The 17,513-nt window shown below is 38.9% G+C and overlaps 1 protein-coding gene across 7 annotated transcripts in view; it reads left to right on the forward strand.

Moving 5' to 3' along the window:
* Positions 1-17,513, forward strand: part of LOC131235594 (uncharacterized) — a 54,100-nt gene that overhangs the window by 25,533 nt on the left and 11,054 nt on the right. For 6 of the 7 annotated variants that reach the window (XR_009166225.1, XM_058232822.1, XM_058232824.1 and 3 more), the window contains 2 exons: positions 7,024-7,080; positions 13,260-13,501. Coding sequence is in view for 6 of the 7 variants with exons in the window: in XM_058232822.1 (XP_058088805.1) it covers positions 7,024-7,080; positions 13,260-13,501 (299 nt within the window). In the remaining variant the exon portion in view is untranslated. The remainder of the gene's footprint in view (positions 1-7,023; positions 7,081-13,259; positions 13,502-17,513) is intronic. The other variant, XM_058232823.1, reaches the window with a different exon arrangement.

Consider the following 17,513-nt stretch of genomic DNA (forward strand, 5'->3'; position numbering starts at 1 on the left):
TGTCTGGGCCGGGTTTCAAAGGTACAAAAAAACTAAAAAAATCCCCTTTTTCTTTGATTAGATGATAGATTTTGCATCAAGGAGGGATTTTGGCAAGATTTTTGGGTTTTTATTCAAAGATTTCTCAAATATTTCAAAAAATAAGGATGTAAGATTTCTTTGGATAGTTTTTCATGGAAGTCAGGACTTGGGAGAGGAAGCGGTCTAAAGGTTTGTGTGCAATAGTCGCAGGGTCTTCCGTGGGGCCCATTGTGATGTTTGTGAGAAATTCATCTCGTCCATCCATTTTGCCAGATCATGTTAGGGCATGGGCCCAAAAATGAGGCAGATCCAAAATTCAGGTGGGCTACATGATAGGAGGTGTGGGTAGGGAATGCTTGCAGTTGAAACCTCCCTAGGTCCACCGTGAAGTTTACATACCATCCATACCATTCATAAGGGTCATTCCTACTGGGATTAACTAAAAGCACAAAAATATTAACTTGATCAAAAATTTTTGTGGCCCTACGGATGTTTTAATGGTGGACACCCAATCCTCACCATTTGCTGTCCTACGACACACTTGCGTTTTGGACCTGCCTCATTTTTGGGCCCATCTCCTAACACAATCGGCAAAAAGGATGGATAGGGTGGATTTCTCCCAAATATCATAGTGGGCCCACATAGCTTCCTCATGCAGGAAGTTGGTGTGATGTGCGCAAATTTTAGCGTGCGCCTTGCTGCGACCACAAAACCAACGATGTGGGTGGGAACTTGACCGTAGGGCCTACCTCATGTATGCATTGTATATCCACGCCATCCATTTGTTTAGCTAGCTGCTTTTATGGCATGGTCCCAAAAATGAAGCAAATACAAATTTCAATGGACCACACGACAGGAAACAATGCCTATTGGCCATTAAAAACCTTTTTAGGCCACAAAAGTTTTAGATCAAGCTGAGATGAGTTTTTTTTTTTCCTGTTTAATCAAGGTCTATTTGGCCTTATCAAGATGTTGGATGGTCAATAAACGTTATAGTGGACCCTCCATTGTTTCTTGTCGTGTGGTCCACCTGAAATTTGTATTTGCTTCATTTTTGGGCCTATGCACTAGCATAAGCTTGCAAAATAGATGGACGACATGGATCTACAATGCATACATGGATGATATGCAGGCACTAAGAATTTTTTTAGAATTTGCACACGTGGCATACAACCATCTGACCTTTCGTTGGTGGATATTTATTGAATGGCTAAAAATGAACAAAAATCCAATGGTCCTATTTCCACGAACAAGTGTCCATGATTCCGAGGTTAGGATTCACCAAACAATTTGATCTTGGGATTGACATGGAGACAGTGGGCAACCTGGTTAGTTTTTACTTGAGTTAATTATGCCACGCCACGTGGCCCATGCGTGCAATTTTTGAGTATCATATAACTCCTCAAGCTCATGATAATCATGGGGCTCGTTTGACTACAAGTGTGGCCCACGCCCACCTATAGGTATAATCCTAATTTTTGGGCCAGGGACGTCGGCGGGATGGGATGGTTGGATGGATGGATGTGATAGTTGGATGGAATGGGTGGATAGATAGAGGGATGGTTGGATGGATGTGATGGTTGGACGAATGGTTGGATGGATTGGGTGAATGGATGGATGGTTGTGATGGTTGGATGGATTGGGTGGAAGGATGGATGGGATGGGATGGTGGGATGGATAGGTGGATGGATGGATTGGATAGTTGGATGGATGCATGTGATGGTTGGACATATTGGATGGATGGATGGATGTGATGGTTGAATGGATGGAGAGATTCTTTTGCAATTTTTTATTTCTAAATATGCCAATATGTGTATTTAGGCGTCTCTTGAAGTTTCACTGAAAATTTCCACCGTTTCCCCATGTTTCCCTTATTTCCAGTTATTAGCGTATTATTGGTGATAACAATATTGTTTCTTTATCTCCGGCCAGTGAAACTTGTAGCAATACTAACAACTCGAACATTGTTTTTTTTTTTTTTTGGGGGGGGGAGATCGTTACGCAACTTTGTGTGTACTTACAAAGCACCATACAGTGGTGTACACAGTGTTGTCAGTTACTGGTGAACAACATATTGATGATATATCTCTTAGTTATCACCCTCTGGTTAGCTTTTAGATATCTTTTGGTTATTTAACTAATTATCTCTTGGTAAACAGACGATTCTCTTTGCAATTGGGAGATTATAAATAAAGGATTCTAGAGGGGAAAATAGATATTCTCTCTTCTTTTCTTTTCCCTATTCTTATAGGATTCATGGTGAACATTATTTTACCCTTCATGAAAGTTTAAGTGTTCTTCCCGTCATCATGGATTTCGAGGTTATATCGATGGTCTTCCCACCATCAATGGGAATGACTTTGAATCGCAATCTTCCAAGTATTTCTATCCAAAGGAACTCATTAAAAGGTGTAATCGAGTTGGATACTCTTCACAGTTGGGAAAATATTCCAATTCTGACCGTTCCATTATCCCTTCCTCAGTTATGAAGTTCTGACATTTCTGTTGATTATAGTCTTATCAGCCCTTTCATCACCATCATCATCATGTAAACCTTATTGCAAGAAATGGGGTTGGCTACACAAATTCAGTATGGTCATTCTACTTTATCAAGAACTGTGTCCACATACAATGCATCTAGTTCCAAAATTTTCACATTATGGCTTTAGGTAGTCACTCAGCCCAACCAAACATCCATCTATCTGATTGCTGCTGCAGCATCTTCAGTTCCTTGCTTTGTGCTTCTCCTTCCATCTTGATATTGAAATGTCTTACAGTGATTGGGCATCAACATTTGTTACCAACTTTGCATGGGGAGTGGGCTGAGATAGGGGCAGACTGCTTGGACAGTTTAATGGACTTGTTACACAATTAGGCCTGTTTGGACGCACCCTGAAAAGGGCCTTTTGATGGCTAAAAACCATTTTGAGCCAAGTGCCATTTTGCCTTGTTTGTTTGGGTTTACTTTTGCAAACCCTCATCTTGTCTACACTTGTTTAAATGGGTGCTAAAAAGTCCACTCACCGAAAACCTATTCAGGGTTTCTGCAAATCCCTTTTTTCTCGGGTGACATTTTTGTTGCCTCACCGAAAATGAATCCTCTTGCAGGAGATGCATACAAATAGGTCTTTAAAGTGGAAAGATCAGGTTGGAAGTGGAGAGACTTCTAGACTGGGTAAAGTCTATTTTATGGAATGGTTTAAAATAGTTTGGGCTGAGTTATGAACTGGTATGGGGCTGAATCATTGGTTGAAGTATGGGATTAGTTTAGGGATTGGTGTTGGTAGGTGCTCTGCATATGCTGGATTTGGGGAAATATTCTGGTAAAACTTGGAGGCTGTTTGTGGTGGTTTTTTGAAGCAGATTCTTGGAACAGTTCATGGACAGATTGGAGATGGGGATTATGGACAGTTTTGGGCAGGTTCAGGCTACATTCTGAGACAGATTTATGGTCAGGATTATAGGCTGAGTTCTTTGAAAATATTAAGACAGTTGATGCAACAAGGTTGAAAGTGCTAAAACTAGAATGGATTAAATTGAAGGACTTTACCAGAGCTCCTGATTCTTTCAGAAGTGTCCTAATATGAATCATAATTCTAAAACTCGCCGAGTCGACTTTGAACTCGGCTGAGTCATTAGGAAACTTGGTCCAGAGAGTGACTCAGCCCTGGCTTGGAAAGACTTGTTGAATTGTCTTGATTAGAAATGGCTTTGGCTGAGTTACTCACCTTGTCAAAGAGATCTTCGATAAAATAGGAGTAGAGAGAGTAATGGTACCCTCAACCTTTGAGAAGAAGTCTAAAGCTCTTAACCAACAAGCCAAGCAACTGCCCTTGCCTTTTGGTCTCATTTTGTATTTATTATACCAGAGATGACTGTTTCCAATATTCTTTGTTATCACCAGTGTTTAAATTATTGACGATATTATCGAATTATCGCTGATAATATCGGTGTCGCTGGACTGGCGACACCGAGACCCAAGTTATCATTTCTCTATGGAATATCGGTGAAATTTTCCGTAATTGTCAATAATATGGATTATCACCGAGAATATCAATTGTGGCCACCCACCAACATGGGAATATTGTAGCTAACTATCTCTTTTTCCGATAAATACCTAAAAATCAGGAAAAAAAATCGGAAGGCGTGGCTTGAGAAAGGTAATACCTAGTTGATCGAAACTCGAAAGAAGATAAACTGCAAAATTTTCCTTTTATTTCTTCGATTGGAAGATCGATGTTGCAGATTTCGGTGAAAATTCTGTGATTTTGGGGGATTTCTTCTCGATTTAGGTTGGATTTAGGGTTATGAAACCCTCATTTGAAAGCCCCTTTCTTCGGCGAAACTCCATCAAAGGAAATTCTATTTTTTTAATCGTCGATGAAGAGAACGGCGGAGATTGGGTACTACCAGCCTAACTAAAGACAAATAGTCATGATAGGGGCTCTGTGAGGCCCACTGTCATCAATATGTTTTATCCATGCCGTCCATCCATTTTTACATATCATTTTAGGGCTTTATAAAAAGAAATAGGCAGATTGAAGGTTCAAGTGGACCACATCATATGGAGTAGTGGGGATTGAACTCCTACCATTGAAAGCTTCCTAGGGCCCACCGTGATGTTTATTTTTCATCCAACCTATTCATAAGGGCACATGGACTTGTATTAAGGGAAAATTTAAATATCAGTTTGATCCAAAACTTTTGTGGCCCAAGAAGTTCTTAATGGTAGACTTTAAATCCTCACTGCTTCATGTGGTGGGGTACACTTGAGCCTTCGATTGCCTCATTTTTGGGCTCATGCCCTAATATGACTTATCAAAATAGCTAGACGGCGTGGATATAACACATAGATCATGGTGTGCTCCACATAGTCTACTAAGTACACTATAGTGTACTGAGATAGTACACAACCCATTTCCTTATTAAGTGGATTAGATGTTACGTGGGTAATAGTTTAATGGGTGTTATCCTTACCGTGTGGGGCCTACCTTGGGGCTTGTTTGATTTTTAGGGCATTGGTAAATACCCTGCAAAGGGAGTAATAATTATTTCCCTGTGCATTTACAACATTTCACCCATACTTGATTTGACTACCTACTTTTTGAACACGGAAATCGAGAACATTGCAAAATATCTATGGGTCCCACTGTGATGCATTTCACTTATTCACACCGTTCCTCCATTATCCCAGCTAAATTTATGGCATGAGCCAAAAAATGAGGCATATCCAAAGCTCTAGTGGACCACGCCACAGAAAAAAGTAAATCATACACTTACAGTTAAAAACTTCTAAGGGCTACTGTTTCTTTTGGTGTGGGCCACTTGAGTATTGGATTTACATAATTTTTTGACTCATATATCAAAATGTTGTGGTAAAACGGATGGACGGAATAGGTATGTCATATACATCACCATGAGGTCCAAAAATACTAGCACTTTTGAACCGGTTTCCAAGGCAGGAATTCCCAAAAATTTCCAAACGGGTGAAAGTGTCATAATTAGCCATTTACCAGGTATTTTCACTTGCATTGAAAGATCAAACAGGCCCTTGATGCGTTTTTTAGTATATCCACACTGTCCATCAGTTTTTACAGATCATTTAATGAAGCGATATGAAAACTTAAGTAGATCCAATTCTCAAGTGGACCATACCACTGGAAACAATGGTGGATGACCATTAAGAACATTTTGTGGGTCATAAAAATTTTGCTTCAATATGATATTTGTATTTTCCCTCCATCCAGATCTAGACCGTCCGGTCTGGTTGACCTTATCAACGGGTTGGATGGAAAATACCCATTACGGTGGGTACTTGGAAGTTTTTAGTGGTGAGCATCCAATCAACATTGTTTTCTATGGTGTGGTCCATCTGAGACTTGTATCTGCTTCATTTTTGGGAACAAGGGGTGAAATGATTTGTCAACATAGATGGGCGTCGTGGATTTATAATATGTGCGTCAAGGTGGGTCCCATGGTATGGCCCGCACAGTATTGAGTCGGGGTCTCGCGTAATCTGCTTCTGATTTTGTGGGATTTCGGGCGTGGCTTAAGTGCAACCAGATACGGTGAGTTGGGTGGGATCCTTGACCGTGAGGCCCACCGTGATTTATGTGACTTATAGCCACTCTGTCCATCTGTTTTAAAAACTCACTTTAGGGCATTCTCCTAGAAATAAGCATATCCAAATATCAAGTGTGCCATAATACGGGAAACAATGGTAATCGACCATTAACAACTTCTCATGGCCCACGAGTTTTTTTTTATTAATATGATATTTGTGTGGTCTCTTCATCCAGGTCTTCGTGACCTTATCAACAGGTTGGATGACAAATAAACATTGAGGTGGACCCCATGAAGCTTTTAATGGTGGGGATTCAATTACGACTGTTTCCTGTAGTATGGTCCACTTAAGATTTGGATTTGGTTCATTTTTCAGATCGTGCTCGAAAATGATCTGTCATATCTGATGGACGGTGTGGATGTAAGGCACATACATCAGAGTGGGCCCGACAGTTAGGGATTCATTGACGTCGGATCCTCCACCCAAACAATGCCCCGATGTGAATTGCCTACTAACGCTGCAGTGCGTGTGACTCTCGCACAGAGGCATTACTTTTGTTTACCTATACAGAACTGCTATATATATATATATATATATATATGAGATCTAACCAGTCCATCAGGTGACCCACCATTAGTTTAGAGTGGGACTTAAAAATTCAGGCTGATTCAAGACTTAGATTCGCTGCACCAACGGAAACAGTTGAGACGGTAAGTTCCATCATTAAATTGTTCAAATTTCAAGTGGGGTTTGCCACCCTTTTTATGTGAAATCCAATCCACTCATCTGACATGAAAAACTAGGATGAATGGATGCCACAAAAATCAGAACATTTCAAAATCATGTGTTACAAAACTTGAATTTAGAGTTTTAAGCTAACTTACACCTTTATTTGGCCTAATTACATGTTTTATTTGATATAATTCAATGATATATAGTGAAAATATGATGGCCCGACTGATGGACGGGGTGGATCTGATGTATGTTTGTACCAAGTAGGATTAACATCCTAAGTGACAGTTAAGAAAAATATACATAACTTTTTAAAAATGTGTACTTTTTTTAGTTTTTTTTTTACTTTTACATGTCTTAATTATTGTATGTTGGTTGCATTTATATTATATAAACTCGCATCCTTTTTAGACCCCATTAAATGAAAACTTATTGTGTAATGTAATAATTGAAGCAACACATGTTGGGCCCGTTTGGTTTTCCAATTACAACGGTAAATGGCTGTAAATGTGATGTAGGATGAGTGAAACTAGCCTAGGATGAATGATGTGAGATCAAACTATGTATCAATTTAAGTGTTCAACAAGTAAAATCAAGCACATCCACATCATAAGTTGTGAAAATTCAGATTAATCACTCAATGGAACTAGGCTATCACATACATGGTGCATGAAAGTATAAAATATCACAAGAGTGGCCCACTAGGAACTTGTGACTTCCAATCTAGCATAGGTAGGGCAACATTCACATGAAGAAACAATGGCACTAAAAAAATCTGATTTGGGAAAAATAGGTTTGTTTGAAAATCAGATTTTTGAAGGGAGTTTTGCAAATCGGGAATCGAGGTTTTGGGGATTTTGGGAATTAGGGACTTACGGATTTAGGGTTTTAGAAAATTGGGGATTACAGTTTTAGGTTTAAGATTGATGCTAGGGTTAGCAAAAGGGTGTAGAGGATGGTGTAAGGAGAAATAAGATGTAAAAAAGGAGGGGATATTGCCGTTTGTATGGACACACGTATGGGCATGCGTGTGGGTTTGATGGATGGTTGGGTTTTGATGGGTTTGATGGGGAAAGGTAAAAAAAAATTGGATGTGGGATGAAAGGGTTTTTGGTTTTAGAGGAGTTGTAGAAAAAGGAAGAAGAGGAAATGTGAAGAGAGTTTTGTACCTTGTTGGATAAGAGAAAGTGGAAGAAGAGAACTTTGGAAGAGTCCACCACCAAGCAATCTTCTAGCTCTTCCACCATCCGATTGGAAGGGAGGGTTTTCTCACAAACCCTAAAGGAAGATGAAGAAGGGCTTTTCTCAAGAGAGATACAAGTTTTTTGTTTTATTTTATTCAAAACTCCATTAGGGTTCCCCCCCCTCTTGCTTATATATCAAAAATACAAAAAATTATAAATTTGCTATCGACTTAAGTGTTATGGTCCATAATCCAACATAAGCACACTAAAACACCTAAGTACAATCTCAACAGTCTAATAAATCCTAAAATAACAAAAAAACATAAATTCACGAGATCAGAGTCCAAGGGGCCCAGATATGAAAAATCTGGTGGCCAATGACCCAATTGACAAGATCCTATGGTCGGATTGACATGGAAATAAAAACCCATGACTAAAAATGTCTCATAAGCAGCCCACATGCATCATCCCAATGTGGGGTCTTCCTGATGCAAGTCCAATGCATGTGGGGTCTTCAAAGTGGTCCGACAGGACCCATCTAGAGCTTGTCTCTCATCCATAGAGATGGCTGCGTTGATGTCGGTGGCTGCCTCCACCTCTGGTATACTCGAGTAGGTCCTCTGATGTCCCCATCAAAATGGGTAATGTTATTTACTCTTGTAATTGTGTGGTGACATCTCTTACATTTGACATTAATGATGATTTTGCTACAATGTTTCACCTACAAATCACTATGAAATTGGCACTTTATAGTATGAAAATGTAATAATTACATTTTACTTTACCTACTTCTTTACAAGCGTATGAGTCATAATTCCTGTTTAAACAAAAACCTGGAAATGATACTAATGGCTCATTTACTTTGCATTTCATAGGAAATTGAAAAACAAATAGGCCCTTAAGGGAATGGAAACAATACATACTTGTAACGGAAACAACTTATCAGCTTCCCAGTATCAAATTTGTAGATGACACATGTAGTGGAGGAGTGATGTAGGACATGAAATTCAAATATGATGTGCAAAATTTTCAGTCTTTAGATAACACTAGTTCAGAAACAGTTACACAAAATTCCATATCCCACACAAAAGTTCACGTAGTCAATCAAGGGGAATCTATGCAGGCCCAGGCCTACACAAGCTAGGCTGGATTAATCACAATTATAGACTAAACGATAATTAGAGGAGGGTAAATTCATCCACACATGCACAAAAATAATTTCCCAATCCAAGGGATTCACAAGTTTCAAATCAGGGAACCCTAGGATTAGAAAAAGGGGCAAATAAATTGGAATTTAAGACAATCTAGGGTTAGGGTTAGAGAAATTAAGTAAGAGAGGAATGAAAGAGAGGAAAGATGGGACCTGATGACAGTCCACGCATGTGGATAGCGGGCCAGACCTGGCGCACGTGCGTAGGGGCCTGTCCGCAGTTGCGTGGGGGCCACGAACCTGGAAAGCGATTCCTTGAGTCTGGTTGGCCAGGGGTGGGCTCCAAAACCCCCAAATTTCGGGCCAATTCGATATACTGTTTGTGCATGGTGCTCTGTCGAAGTTTCAGTCCTCATGCAGGGCCAAATTCCAGAAATCTGCTATAGAAGAGAAATGTTTGCAAAATATTGATGGATTTGTAGGTGGGATGGCTGGAGGAGAAGAGAAATATGAGTGGTAGAAGGTGGGGGCGAATCAGGATGAGTGTGGCTTCGCACCATGGAAGTCAGCCCTTTGAGAAAGGGAGGGTTTCACACCCAATTGGATTTCCACAACTCAGAAACTCAGAGGAGTAGAAACAAATGCAGAAATTTTATTAATCTTCAATGAAAAAAACCCTACAAGGGGTTGCCTATTTATAAGAAAAACCTATACCCCAAAAGCCGCGTTGTGTGCGCATACTATTACTTAAAGACAAAGTAATAAAAAATAACAACTAATCAATGCAATCTGAACCATTCATGATGTTCCTAATAATGGTAATAAGCAAAACTCAAAGTCCTAGGTCACCTAGGGTAGTGGGCCACAATCATAAGATCCAATGATGGGATCCACATGATGATCGGGTCCACCCCAAGGAACCAAAACACAGTCCTCTAACTAGGAGGCCCTCAATGGATATTATCATCAATCTAGATCGAAGGTAAGGCCCGCTTTGCGTACGTGTGTAAGGGGGGCGTGCATGTGCGCGAGATGTCCCCATCAACTCTCCCAAATTTGATGCAGGACATGAGATTCAAATATGATGTGCAAGATTTTTAGGCCTTAGATCACACTAGTTCAGAAACAGTTACACAAAATTCCATATCCCACACAAAAGTTCAAGCACTTGATTAAGGGGAATCTATGCAGGCCTGCAGGCTCAGGCCTACACAAGCTAGGGCTAGATCAATCACAATTATACACCAAACGATAATTAGAGGAGCGTAAATTCATCCACACTTGCACAGAAACAATTTCCCAATCTAAGGGATTCACAGGTTTCAAATTGGGGAAAAGATTAGAAAACTGGGCAAATAAATTGAAATTTAAGACAATCTAGGGTTAGGGTTAGAGAAATTAAGTAAGAGAGGAACGAAAGATAGGAAAGATGGGACCTGACAACAGTTCACGCATGTGGACAGCGAGCCAGACCTGATGCATGTGCGTAGGGGCTTGTCCATACGTGCGTGGATACTTGACGCATGTGCGTAGGAGCCTGTCCATACGTGCGTGGGGGCCATGAATCCGGAAAGCGACTCCTTGAGTTTGGTCGGCCAGGGGTGGGCTCCAGAACCCCCGAATTTTGGGTCGATCCAATATATGGTTTGAGCTCCGCCGAAGTTTCAGTCTTTTTGCAGGGTCAGATTCCAGAAATCTGCTGGAGAAGAGAAATATTTGCAAAATATTGATGGATTTGCAGGTGGGATGGCTGTAGGAGGAGAAATATGGGTGGTAGAAGGTGGGGGCGAATCGGGATGAGTATGGCTTTGCACCACGGCAGTCAGCCCTTCGAGGAAGGGAGGATTTTATACCCAATTGGATTTCCACAACTCAGAAACTCAGAGGAGTAGAAACAAATGTAAAATTTTTATTAATCTTCAATTAAAAAAACCCTACAAGGGTTTGCCTCTTTATAAGAAAAACCTATACCCCAAAAGCCGCGCCATGTGCACATACTATTACTTAAAAACGAAGTAATAAAAAATAACAACTAATCAATGCAATTTAAATCGTTCATGATGTTCCTAATAATAGTAATAAGCAAAACTCAAAGTCCTAGGTTACTAGGGTAGTGGGCCACGATCATGAGATCCAATGATGGGATCCACATGATGATCGGGTCCACCCCAATGAACCAAAACACAGTCCTCTAACTAGGAGGCCCTCCATGGATGTCGTCATCGGTCCAGACAGAAGGTGGAGCCCTCCTCCTTGCGTACGTGCGTAAGGGGGGGCGTGCATGTGCGCAAGATGTCCCCATCAAGGAGGCCATAGATGTGCATGGAAAATGTTCCAAAAATGAAACGTTAGAGGAACCAAAATGAGAACCTAAAGAGAGAATCAATATAGAAAATTCACAAGAAATTGTAGAAAATTTTCAGTTTTTCGAGTGCAAATGAGGAAAATGGATGTTGAGGGGTTGTTGAAGATGGTTTATAAGGTTTTGAAGATTTTGATTTTGATTTTTTTTCCTGAGGATGAGAGTGGTCTAGATCTTGAAGAGAAGAACATAATGAAAAGAAAACAGGTTGGATGGTAAGGATTGAAGATCTAAGAGATTGGCAGAGACGTGAAATTTAATGAAAGAGTATCCTAGATTGATGGCCGTGATTAAGAAACAACAGTTGTACAGGAATATCACTCCTAGCCACTCTGATACCATGAAATTTTTTTTTTTTTAATGGAGACATTTCAATATACTGAAGAATAACAAGGAGAAGAGTTTGGGAATTTGTTTTCCCATTACTTGTCCACTGACATGGTACTATGTACAAAAAAGCAAAGCCTATGGGATGTTTTTGACTATGTAAAGTCAGGCACACTTAGCTTTCCTCTTATACCACATTCAGGATGTATTGGATCCATGACCTGATGATATGAATACAATTTTTTCTCAATATATATATCTCGACTTGATATGATACATGGTGATTGGAAGATCTTTATCCTGTGAGAGCTGGGTAAAAGGGGTGCTGTAGTCGAGTTGAAGCCTCCTAGGACTGGTTACGTGTAAACTTTTGGAGCTGTTATCTGGGTAACTTGCGCCCACTGGAGATGGGAGGTATGTTAAGAAATGAAGCAAGGTGATGATGGCAGCTTCCGTTCCTCTTGATGAGGGTGGTGTGTGGCTAGTGTATTGTGCATAGAGAAGGTTGAAGATGTTCTCCAGAAACCCTTCCGGAAAATTAATCATAGAATGAAATGCGAGGATTTCCAGTCAATTATAGGTTATGAATGTTGATCCCAGGCCTTTGAAGCTTGCTGGTTGTTCCTGAGAGATGAGCCGAACGCTCTGTTCTCCTGAGAGGCCAACGAGATTGCTAGCAACCTTGCTATAGGAGTTACAAGAGGGTCACTCATTATTGGATCCTCATTACCTTTGTAATTCCTTTTCATCCAAAAATTGTAATCTTATAGAAAAAATAAAAATAAAAATCACTCTGAATATTTGAACTTTTAATAATCAAAGTTTTAAGGGGCTAATTTCTGTTATTTTTCCATCTTAGTTTATTTCAATGCTAAAAGCTTTTATTCCTTTTTGAGTTTTTGACATATAGCACCCTATCTTTTGCCAAAATAGAAGTAACACCCTCCCTTGTGTGTTTTCCCAAGTAACACTGTTTTCCAGATATGGTAAAAAACTTCTCTGTTGTTATTTTTTTGGATGGAAAAACTAACCATGGTTGGTTAGCAAAATCTTCCAATATTACCCCTCTTGCAAATCCCCAAAACCCCAACCCGTACCCTAATCTCTCTTCTCAGAAACCCTGAACCTAACCCTACCCTCTCCAAAATACCTAACCCTAAACCAAAACCAGGGACAAAAAGTTCTTTTCCCATGGTCAACAGTCAACTATAATGGCAATAACATGGTTCCATCAAGTTTTGTCGATGATGTTAACCACAGGGTGGTTTTTGATGGAAATGGAAAAACGAAGGTGGTTATTTGGGAAAATGCATAAAGGAGAGTTTTATTTGTCTTTAGGCCAAGAGGGTGCTATATGTCAAAACTCCTTTGTTTTTCTAATGTGGAACAGTATGATGAGTCTGCAAAATTGCCTGCCAGGTCTGATTTGGAAGCTGTTTTAACTTCCATTCTGGATGCTATTTTTCCTCCGAAAAATGCTGATCCCGGATCAAGTTCACATCAAGACATCATTGGGATATTTCTTAATGCTGCAACATTTTCAAAGGAAGTCGAAGGCTGTGCCGAAAATAGCATGTCTTTTGAGGATTTTAAAATGTGGTGTAGCCTTCTCCCATCTGTGAGGAAGTTCCTTAGAAGCTTGTTGATGGTACCTGGTCCAGGTTTATATACTTCATTAATTCTATTTTTTCAACTTTCATCTCATCCTTTATATCTTGATAATCTTCCTTGAACATTTGCTACAAATGGGTAAAATAAATTCTACTTGAGAATGAAGAAATGCTGTGGTGGTACATTTGGTCTCAATATTCAGTTGTATGACTCAAAGAGATCCTCCAGTGCTCTCAAAGCACTATAAGTTATGGTGCTCCTAGTTGCACCCATTCACTTGGACAGTCCAATTGATTGATCTGAACTGTCTATTAACTCTAGGACACATTTCATGGACTACCATGCAAAAATTGCGCAGATCAAATAACCGAATCCATCCTTGATTTGGCCTAATTTTCTCTAGCCATCCCTTTTCCAAGCCATGGATGGAATTTATAATTGCCTAAGAAATGTGATTCTTCAGAATCATAAGCAATCCATGACAGCCCTAACAAATAGATGGATCAAATTGTTGATTGGACCTGTTTTTGTCGTACATATTATATGCCATCAATCAAATGGTTAATATTTGTCAGATTGATCTCATGTTTGCATGGTAGCCCATAAATGTGCGCAGGATCTAATGAATGGTTTGGATCAATTTATAGGACTGTCCAAGTGTCCCAACGCAATTAAGAACACTTTAACTTAGTGTTCTGAGAGCGCTGGAGCATTTCTGTAACTTAAATGTTTATATATTACTCTCATTTGTATGCTGATCTCATGCATGGTTTTTTTTTTTTTCTTTTCTTTTCTTTCTGACTTTTTGGCGGTTTCTCTCTGGCAATGATGCCTGTATATGACATTGAGAAGTCTAACAAATTCTGATGTCATGTTTGTTGGAAAATCTCATTGAAATTTTCTTAGGGATAAACAGTTATGAGATGTCTGTAGAAATGGATTGGAACATGTCAATCTCTGGCAATGGCAATTTTTATGTTTAGAAAAATGAAAAAAGGAGTCCGTTTGGCATTCTACTTTTATTTGCAAGATTATTGGTGCATCCAGGAAACACATCAAATGTGCCAAAGAAGGGTGAAGATGGACCCCACTTGATCACACATCATCTTCCCCCTTTATGAAATCTGATGGACTGTGGGCCCCACAAGTTTCAATTGGATGATGGTACAAAATGGTTGCACCAATTAATATCTGTATATAGGTGTGCAACACAAATTCTCCATATGGTTATATTCAATGTTTTCCGTATCATTATTGCGTAATGTATTGCACCCTTGAGATATGGGTACATATCGGTTATCGCATGGGATATATCGGTTATATCGCGTAATGTATCGCTGTTGTTGGGAAACATGGGGAAATTGGTTGAATTTTTCAATGAAATTTCAGGGATTGTTAAAAAAGACATCAATACATAGAAATCAAAACATCACAAAAAACAAGTGCACATAATAGGTTTCTTTTGTATAAGGTCCTAATCTATGCGTTGTTTGACTAAACTGATGCAAGTGTATTCAAAGTTAATTCGCATAATTTATAAATGTAAGAAGACATGCATAGAAACACAAGCATTACATTCAAAAGCCAAAGAAGTAGAAAATTAGAAATATACCTATGAATGATGTGTGTGGCTATGGCTTAGACCCACATAGAGTTGCGTAAACATTAGGAGTGGAATTTTGAAAAAAAAAAAAAAAAAAATCTAAAATGGGGCCCAATTGACCACTAATCAAGGTGGAATTTGAAAAAAGTTTATTTTAATTATTTTTTATTAAAAATGTTTTTTTTTTTTTTTTTTTGAAAAATCCCCGAAGTACCAAGAATCATTAGATCAGGTTATATACATGTTTGATTTCGTGTTTGGACAGTAAGATTGTAACCGATTTGGGAGAAATTGGAGAAATTTCGATTTTTCCCAAATTTTCACAAATAATCCCATCTCCCCCATATCTCAAAATCGAAGCTTCAGATCTATGATTTTTCATACATAACATGAAGAGTCATGGATTTCTAACCATTTGACACTGATTTCACATGATTTTATAGAAAAAAATGAAAAAAAAGGAAAAAAGGAAAAAAGGAAAAAAGGATCGAAACACGGAAATGCTCATTGGATCCAAAATGGCCTCAAATCAGCTTAGATATGAATTCTGACACGAAATTTGTGTTTTTCTTCGAAGGGATTCAAGTGGAAGGGTTGAAATCCACAATAGATCTAATTAAAAGTGGGGAGGAATCAAGAAAAAAGGATTTGAAATGTTTTTTTTTTCTAAAGAAAGCCCTGGCCTTCCCATGTTTTTGTGTGATGTCGGTCGATATTGACCAATATTACGAATTTTATAAAAAGGACTGGTTGAGAGATCTTTTGATATTTCGCGATATCTATTCTATGTTATTATGTGATACATTGCGATATCATGTGATATCTTTTGCAATACAAAGAATTTTAGATACTACATCGGGGTTTTGTATTGCCCAGGTGGGGTACATGATATATCGGCCAATATCATCATTACCAAAAACACTGGTTGTATATGGAATCATTTTAAATATCGCCTAATACGACTTAGTATCGTAGGAAATGGGCCATGTTGGGCCTCCTTTACATGAATTACCCCCGACTTGGTCCAATGCAGGATGAGTCACCTTGACTCAGGGCAAATCGTGATGAGTTTGGGCCATTCGTGTCATTTTGATAAAGGAAAAAACAAAAAAAACTCCGAAGGGAGTTATTTGTCACTTTGATACTTTGGTAGAGTGTGATGAATGATAGGCATGAACTCAAGAGTTGCACACGTATCATGCATTTACTAAAATTAGACCATCCAAATCATGGACCCATTGTGGATAGGTCATCACCGTATCTTTAGATCAAATTGAGTGATCTTAAACTCTGCTTAATGGACTCTCTTTTTCTTTTTTAATAGTTTAATGCGAACTATTTCTACTTTTCATTTCTACCGTCTAGTTAATGTTTACCAATCAGGTGGGTAGAATATTGAGTCAATATGATCTTTGGTCATGAGTAACCTAATTTAGGTCCTGCTATTTTAGATAGTTTAATTTGAGTTAGATATATGCCACGTGTATGATTTCTTAGTGCCTCCATATTCACCATCATGCTGTTCCATGTAATCATTGTTTTTCTCTTTGGGTAAGAGGAATGAGATTAGCTAATTCCACAGTGGCAATGGGTTCTGTTGACCCTAAGTATTTGACAAGACGAGCATAGAGAGGCCTTTGGGTAGAGCCAAAAAAGAACTTTCATTTTTTATTTTTTTTAAAAAAAAAGGAAAAAAGAAGGTTCTTTGTAAATCTGGTTTTTCAATTTTGGCAAGATTACTGAAGCAGCCGATTCGCTACAATCCGCTTCCGTTCAACAAAAGGGTCCTCTTTTTTGTAAACCCGCAAACGCCAATGGTGATTTCGATGCTTTTTTCGTTAAAACTCCCAAAAATCTTTCCCCAAATTCATATTTTTTCCAAATCCTAAATCAAATCCCCGTAAGCCTAGGTGGAAATCTAGTTTCCTTTCAAAGCAATTATATTAGAAGGAAAAAAAAGGGTTTTAGGTTTTTCTTACTTGTGAAAGATCTGGTGCTATTGACCGCGATTGGCCAACCAAATCCAGCCGAAGGCCACTCCTTGAGGTAGATCTTGAGTAAAAAGGTAAGAGAGCTTCTTTTTATTATTATTAATTTTTTATTTTTAAATATATTTTTTCCAAATTTTTGGAATGGTAAGAGGGTCATCGCCTAATGTCGCTGAAAACACTGCATTTGTTTTGCCTATTTTATCAAAATCTACAGGGTAGTTTGATGATTTGGCCAGTGATTTGAAAATCTCACCGATAATATCGAAAATATCGGCGACATCCAGAAAAGAAACGAAATATTGGGGTTTCGGTATCGTAGGTCTGGCGACACCGATAATATCGGCGATATTATCGATTTCTCGCTGATAACTCAAACACTGAGTATCGCCAACGTATCAATATCGCTAATGTAATCGTCAATATTTTCAACTATGTAAATTTTAGGTGTCACTTGTATTGCCAATGCAT

This window comes from Magnolia sinica, chromosome 19 (assembly GCF_029962835.1).
Source record: "Magnolia sinica isolate HGM2019 chromosome 19, MsV1, whole genome shotgun sequence".
Classification (NCBI taxonomy): Eukaryota; Viridiplantae; Streptophyta; class Magnoliopsida; order Magnoliales; family Magnoliaceae; genus Magnolia; species Magnolia sinica.